This window comes from Helianthus annuus, chromosome 4 (assembly GCF_002127325.2).
Source record: "Helianthus annuus cultivar XRQ/B chromosome 4, HanXRQr2.0-SUNRISE, whole genome shotgun sequence".
Taxonomy (NCBI): domain Eukaryota; kingdom Viridiplantae; phylum Streptophyta; class Magnoliopsida; order Asterales; family Asteraceae; genus Helianthus; species Helianthus annuus.
Window position 1 is genome coordinate 8,771,359 of NC_035436.2, and position 8,304 is coordinate 8,779,662.

At 36.2% G+C, this 8,304-nt stretch overlaps 1 protein-coding gene across 1 annotated transcript; it reads left to right on the plus strand.

Annotated features, from left to right (window-relative positions):
* The first annotated feature begins 573 nt into the window (after nucleotides 1-573).
* Nucleotides 574-3,624, plus strand: LOC110934344 (26.5 kDa heat shock protein, mitochondrial). Its single transcript, XM_022177467.2, has 2 exons — nucleotides 574-907; nucleotides 3,128-3,624. Exons 1-2 carry the CDS (start codon nucleotides 655-657, stop codon nucleotides 3,517-3,519), a joined length of 645 nt encoding a protein of 214 aa, XP_022033159.1. The 5' UTR covers nucleotides 574-654; the 3' UTR covers nucleotides 3,520-3,624.
* Nucleotides 3,625-8,304: the final 4,680 nt, after the last annotated feature.

Sequence of the window (8,304 nt, forward strand, 5' to 3'; positions counted from 1 at the left end):
CTTTATTATATAGTATAGACAGATTTATATACCAGCAATCAGGGTCGGACCTAGAGTACAAGTAACCCAGGCTTTAGTTTAGGGCCTTCAAAAAATTAGGACCCCTACTTAAAAGAAATTAATATGTTAACTATTAATATTACTTATTGTTTTAGATTTGTTTGGTTTCTTATACAAGCAAACAAGTGTCTATTATAGTCGCATTAAATTTTTGCTTGGTTCCAAACGCGGATAAATGAGTATCTTTTATAACAATTAAAAACGGAAAAAAGAGCCTCGGAATTGCATTTCGTCTAGCCTTCAAAAAGGTTATAGCAAGATCAAACTAGAAATACTATACTTCTAGTTTAATCATTCATATAGAGACTTCTCTTAGAATTCACGTACGCTATTCGAACTCAAAAAATATCAACTATAAAATTTGCCACCTTTTCCGTTTTTAATAAAAATATATAGATATAGTTATAGAAGAAGGTAGAGTCTTACCAAGTTTCAATAGAGAAAGCACGAAACTTCTCATATCTTCTTCCTTTCTCTTTTCTCATCTTTATTTATTCCACCAACAATTAGTTAAAAGGCATCCTAACCTTCTTTATATTCACCACCATCACCACCACCACCACCATTCACCACCATAAACACACACATACAACAATGGCAATGCGTCGTTTAATCCTCAACAACTTCACTCACTCTCAAAGATTACCTCTCCAAACACAAGCATGCACCTCTCAACTCCTTCACCGTTTCTCAACCACCACCAACCACCATGAAAAACCCGAAACCAAAGAGGTTTCCGTCTCCGATTCCGCCAAGAAACCGCGGTCCGTTTCCCCTCGCAGGCGCCGCCGGAGGTCACTTTGGTCGTCTGAATACAATAATCACAACCTACCTCCTTCTCTCTCAGGTTAATTAACTCTTAATCACACCATCAGTATGTCTCTATTGATATATTTGTTGTAGTCATTTAGATGAAATTTTTTGTGCTAAAATGTCCATCATTTGATTTTAGATTTTTTGACTTTGGTTGGTTGGGTAACATAATAATAGAAGTATAAAAAAATGTTATAAAAATACCTGAATTCAAATTAAAATTCTCGTTACAAATTTACATATACATAGTTATATATTAGTTTACAACTTTACTTTTGTTTAGGCGTAAAAGAGTTAATAGCCAAAATGGTCCCTGACGTTTGCTCACTTTAGTTCAAAATCCCAAATTTTTAAATCTGGGTCCCTGAGGTTTGCATTTTATAGCCATTTTGGTCCAAATCTCAAATCAGGTCAGATTTCTAAAAAAAAACTGGTTTTTGTCCTTTTCTTCAAGGGCATTTTGGTCATTATACTTTTATTATAACTAATTATTAATTGCACACACACTCTCTCTCTCAATCATCATATATGTACAGACACAAGTTCTCACCCTGAAACATCACCCACCACCACCATTAGCACCACCATAATCCGCCGCCACCGTAATCCGCCGCCACAACTCTCTCTCTCTCTCAGTCTCCCTCTCTCTATCTCTCTCACACACACTCATACAGCCACCATCATCCGCCACCGCCACCATTACCACCAATCATCCCCGGTAGATCTGAATAATTCTAGAGAGATCCGTGATTGGAAACCCTAGTCGCCGCTAGGTGTCGTCAGAACACAAGAATCATGGTGGTTAACCTTGGCAGTTTTTAGTTTAGATCTGGTTCAAGTTAGGAGCGGCTAGGCTTCTGGTTTGCACTAGCTGTTTGCACGTTTCGAATGGGTTGTGTAGATGTCGGGTTATGCGACTGGGTTTTGGTTTGCACGGCTACTGGTTTATGCGAGAGGGTGGTTGCACGGCGGCGGCTAGGGTTAGCCATTTGTTGTGGAGTGGTGTTTGTGGTTTAACCTTCCGGTTTTCTTCGATCTGTACTTCTGCTGGGTGAGAGAAGAAAGAGAGACAGAGGGTTGTTTAGAGAGAGACATGGGTGGTGGTTTAGTGGTGGTGCGGTGGGGATGGTGGTGGTGTAGTGGTGGTGCGGTGGGGATGGTGGTGGTCCAGTGGTGGTCCAGTGGTGGTGTTAATGGAGGGGAAAGGAGGGCAGAGTTTATAGAGGGAGAGAGAGCAGGGTTTATAGACAAATGACCAAAATGCCCATGAGGAAAAGGACAAAAACCAGGGTTTTTTTTAGAAATCTGACTTGATTTGAGATTTGGACCAAAATGGCAATAAAATGCAAACCTCAGGGACCCAGATTTAAAAATTTTGTATTTTGGACTAAAGTGACAAAAGTGAGCAAACCTCAGGGACCATTTTGGCTATTAACTCGGTGTAAAATTTACTAATCAGTTTTTCTACACTTTTCATTCTTATATTTTTCTTCTTTTACAACTTTTACACAAACTATTTTTCATTATAATCTTAACGCTTTTGCACCTTTAACTTCTGTCTCTTATATTTTTAACCTTCTACAAATTTTTTGTTTTACGTTTCGCTCTAAATTTTTTGAGTTATCACGTTGCAATGCGTGTGTGTGGTTCAACGTTTTTACGTTTTTATTTCGGTTTTATGACAGTTCTATTAGGTATTATTTTCTATGTTTTACGTTTTCCTCTAGGTTATGCGAGCTACATGCTACAACGTCTGTGCATGGTTTAACGTTTTTACATCTACTTTTTATTCGGTCGGTTTAATGGTCCCGCTGTAAAGCGCGGGTTTTGTATACTAGCGCATAACAAAAGTAGAATTCGCCAATATCCATGCAATTTTCAGGTCCATAACAAAAAGATAAAAACAAATTCGTTATAAAATACGTAGTATTATTATTAGTAAATGCATAACGAAAATACAATTTGTAAATATCCTTATAATTGTTCTCAAACTTATTTTCCAGTTTTTGAAACTAGCTATTATATATTCTAGACAAACATTTTAAAGCAACGACAAACTCATTGAACTAGCGAGTTCATAATAGGGTTATATTTGATATCTTTTTTCTAAATTATAAATTTTGAATTTTGAATTTTGAATTAAATTTTTAATGACGCAGTCAAAGAAAAATTTCATGGGTCTTAGGTGACACCCGACCCTTATGCAAAGCATACCCGTTGTAATTGTTCTGATATAAAGATTTTTTGACACTAGGATTAGGGAATGCGATCGTGGAAGCGGCTACAAACATGAACAGATTACTCGAAAACTTATCACCATCGCGTCTAATAAGGCGATTCAAAGAGAAAGACGAAAGCTACACCATCAAGTTTCAGATGCCCGGGTTGTCGAAAGATGATGTGAAGATCACAGTTGAAGATGGGATGTTGTTCATTCGAGGCGAGCATAAGGACGAGGAAGAAGGTTCTGATGACGATGAATTTTGGTCGGCCGCCACCTATGGGTACTATAACACTAGTCTCATGCTGCCGGAAGATGCGAAAGTGGAGGAGATTAAGGCGGAGATGAAGGATGGAGTGTTGCATGTTGTTATACCAAAAGATGAGACCAAGAAGAAGCAAATTAAGGAGGTTCATGTTGGTTAGTTTTTATAAAAGTGTGTGATGTATCATGTGTGGATGTGTTATCAAATTGAAAGTTTAATAAAATGTTGCGACTTAAAAGTGACAAATGTGAAAAGGAGAATAAGTTAAGGGACACAAGTTATATTTTTGTGTATTTTAAATATAAACCATCCTAAATTGGTTAATTATGATGGTTGTCTTTCTCATATTTATCGTAAGATGGTAAGGTTCTAAAGTGAACACTAGTGTATTTGTGAACTGAGTAAACAAATCCTGATCATTGATTACGTCTTCAAATCGTAAAATATACTAGTGTATTTTTATTATCAAATCATATCTATTGATTTACACTTGTGTATTGATAATCAAGGGCTACGATTAGTTCACAAGTGTTTACAATTAAGAGGGTTGTTCACAAATGAATCTAACCCTATTGTAACATCTGATAAAAGAGTTGTATGGTTTTTATATCAAATGAAAAGGAAATTACAATTCACATTTATATATTTTCTCTTTAGTGAAGATTAAGTTTGTTTGTTTTTTTATAGAAACGCTTTTGTAGTTTTGTTTGATCAAATAGAATTAATTTGCAACGTAGAGGAGAAAGAAGAATGAAGAAGAAGAAAAAAAGATGATATCTCAAGAACAAAAACAATTGTATTTTCTTCAAGAACCAACTTATTGTAGACTTTGTAGTTGCTTTTCTTTTGGTTGCATAAATTTCATACATGTGCACGAGACTTTGTAGTTATGACTTAGACCATGTGTAGTGGTAAACTAACATAATGCCCTCATCATGGGGCATTATCCGACACGTGACATCCTAGTCAGCGTTGGGGCATTATAGCAAAAGTGGCGTAGTGGGGCATTATCCAATAATGCCCCTTCCAATCAATAAACAATTATTTTTTTTTATAGAGAAAAGAAAAAAAAAGAAATGGCACTACACTTGGAATTCTCCCATTGGCCCATGCATTTGACCCATGCACATGCATTTGACCCATCCATATTATTCAAATAAAACGCCCAGCATGAATTCCAATTTAGCGTGATTTTTAAAACGCCCTGCTTCAAAATTTTTGAATTATAACGCCCAAAACGCCCGGTGTAGTGGGGGGAGGGGCGTTTTTTTTCATTTTTTAAAAAAAAACGCCCCACTACACATGGTCTTATGAGACTCTTCTTGGACTTGAGCCTTAATAATTTTTTGCTGACACATTGTTGGACTTCTCTTTTGGGCTCAAGCAAATATGGGAATCTTGAATTTTTGGCACTTGATTTGCAAACTTGAGTTTCAAGAGTCGATTTACAAGACCAGAGTTATTTTGGTTGACTTATATTGTTGGGTAATAGTAAATAACGTTTGCGTTAGCGGCGGTTTAAAGCGCATGAAGAGAATCGTACGAAGTTGTGACGGTGCACATAGGTAATTTTAAAAGGCTAAATAATCAAATGTCAAAACCCAAGCTTAGAGTTTGTCAAAAAAAATAAGAAACATCAAAAAAAAAAAATGAGAGAAGAAAAAAAATTCAAATACAAAAATTAAACTGAAAATAGTTTCTTTTAATATGTTGACTTTGTAGAGACGGTGTTGGCTTCAATAGTTGAACTGGAAAGTGGGAGGGAGAGTTTTTATTTAACGCTAGAATTCTATGATTACAGAATAAGGTCGCCAGATGCTGTAAAAACCCTACAGAAAATTAGATACTCCTCCACCAGGGCCGGCCCTAAGAATTCCTGTACTCTGTTTGAGCTCGAAAAAACATGCCCTCGGGCCTTAACGAAATAAATAATTTAAACTTGTTTTTTCATACAATCGAGAACTATTGACAAAAATATAGCATTCGATAAACAATGCAGTAACAAAATACTCTCCTTCTATACGACGTTTCGTTTCAATATCCAAAGGGCACTAGTTGCCGACCATGGACTAATTGTTTGTTATTAGTTTTTAAAATTATTTGGGTATTGGGCTCACTAATCTAATCCTACTGGGCTAACTAATTTAAACCATATGATTTTTTTTTTGGAAGTAGGCCTATGTCATGTTAGTATTTTTTGGCTATACCCTATTACATTCTTTTTTTTACATATATAATATCGGATTTTCAAAAAAAAAAAAAAAATTGTGCCCTACGAAATCACGGGCCCTGGCCGGTGGTCCTCCCAGCCACACCTCCAGGGCCGGCCCTGTCCCCCACCCTTTATTATTACAAAATATCTCTAATATTAAAATCAACCCATCTATCCCACATGAATTTAGATCTAGATTTTAACAATAGGAAAACCCTCACCTAGGGCCGAAGCCCGTGAATATCCGACCGAAGGCACGACAGTGCGGTGAAGTAAAACCCACTCAGTTCAAGAATCGAACTAGCGATCGCCGCCCACTCGCCTAGTCTCCCATCATCACCAGGTGCCGCAGAAACTGAATGCTGAGGGCATGAATTGAACATTGGTCTACCACTCTGTTACGTGTCAATTAGTCTAGGGACTTAATTGTACTTTTCATAAATAGGGGGACTGAACTTGTAGTCATGTAATAGTTGTTAGCATCTGTTAGTTGAGTCGTATACATAAACTGTTAGTTGTTAATGAGAGGATTATCGATCAGTTGAATGAATCTTCTTCTTAGTTTCTCTCTCTAATCTCTCTCTAAAATCTGCACGTATCACACTCCACCACTGGCTCATTTTTGCCAGAGAATCCCTCCTTGCCTTCCGCCATCCATACCCCATCTATCTGAACCTGTTTTAAACTTAAAATCATAAAGAAATTTTAAACGGTTAGCCCAGTGGGCCCACTCGATGTCACAATTTGGAGTTCGAGCCCACTCCCATCTCCATTGGTTCTCATTTTAAGTTTCATAGCACAACCGGTACTCTTTATCTTTTTTCTTTTTTCGGTGTAGAGTGGTTCTCTCGGTTCTTACAACTATCGATGGTTTTTATTTTAGCGGCTCCCATATATATATATATATATATATATATATATATATATATAGGGGAAGGTTCATTTGAGAAGAAATTTAATGTGAGAAGAAAAAGAAGAAAAGGGCATAATGGTAAAACATTAAATAGTTTATAACTTCTCCCATTAATTATGTTATCTCTCATTAATAAAGTAAAAAAAAAAACATTTTATCCTACACATTTCAAAATTTATCCTACATATATCTTACACTTACCGAAATTTACCCTACGCATATCTAAATTTATCATACACATTTAACAATTTATCCTACACATACTAAAATTTATCCTACACATGTCGAAAATTGTCCTTTACCCTAAATTATTTTATCTAGAAAGAGTATATTTAAAATGGGAGGTACAAGTTTAATAAGTTAGCTAATTAATTACAATTAGAAATTTACCTATATGCCCTTATTAATAACATTAAATACACATATTAGATGAACTAAAATGGAGCATTTCTATTGGTTTAAAACTTATTCTTTTTATTCTTACAAAATTTTTCTTCTCATTTGAACCTTCCACTATATATATATATATATATATATATATATATATATGTAGAGAATGTATAATGTACTTCACAGCTTAACCTACATTAACGTACGCGACCAAATACATAACGTGCGTGATTACATTTTCGAGCATCTTAACGTGCGTGATTATACTCCCCATGCGTGATTATCACCTCCCATGCGTGATTATCACCAAATAACTGATCCCATGCGTAATTATATGTTCCATGCGTGATTATAGCCCTGATCTGACGGTTACCATTGTCGCGTACGTGAAGTATGATAAGGGCTTTTGTATGTTAACCTTACCCTATATATGTATGTATAGGTATGTGTGTGAATGAGGTGGGCCGGCGAGTTCGTCTTGTGGGTAACCTATACCCATACCCCCGAACCTTTTGGGGTTTGCCAATTTGCTCCAAGCGATCCAATGAATTTTATTTCTCCTGTCCTTTCTTCCCCACACAAAGTCTCTCCTGATGGATTCGAGTGATTTAATTATTTGTTTCGGTGACAACTAGAAAGAAAAGTAATAGTTTGGTAGAGCCCGCAATACAGCTTTGGCTAGGACTATCCTTCCCTCGAAAGATAAACACTTCGCCTTCCATGACGATAGTTTGGTATTGGATTTTTCAATCACAGGCTTCCAATATTTCACTCAGGTTATACATCTGGAGATGTGGTCAGGAAGGAGAGGTAGGGTTGAAACACAGTTGTTTGGCCCGTACATTGGCAACAAGATACCGGATGCTCAACAGAAGAAAAAACCAAGACGCAAGTAGTGATTGATTTGCAAGACAACATAAACCTAGGGGGATATTATAAGGGCATAGTTTAATAGGTTTACGCTTGTCTGGTTTAGCTTGGTAGTGGGTTGGTAATTAAGGAGTTTTGGGCTTGAATAGATACTCATGATAGTGTACGGTTTAATTATTTGTTGCTGATCTGCAATGTTTCATTTGTTTTTTTATGTTAGAAGGCTCCTCGTGTTTTTTGCCCTTTCATTTGTTTGCTCTATTATTTTATTTATTAAATTTCTATGTAGATCTACTAATTAATTTGAGATGCTTTTATTTTTCGTTTAATGGTCTTACATTTGTTGATTTGGCTTGTCCAAACCAAGGTTTTAAAAGTGGTCATAATGTTTAATTTTAAAGTTTTTTGGATATCCGATTCAATATCCAAGCCTGTATCCGAAAATTCGGATTCCGGATACGGGTTCGGACAGTGAAATGAACTATCCGAAATTTTCAGATATCCGGTTTTGAACACCCCTAATATTCAGTACACAAGCTAGCTATTGGTTGTATAACATA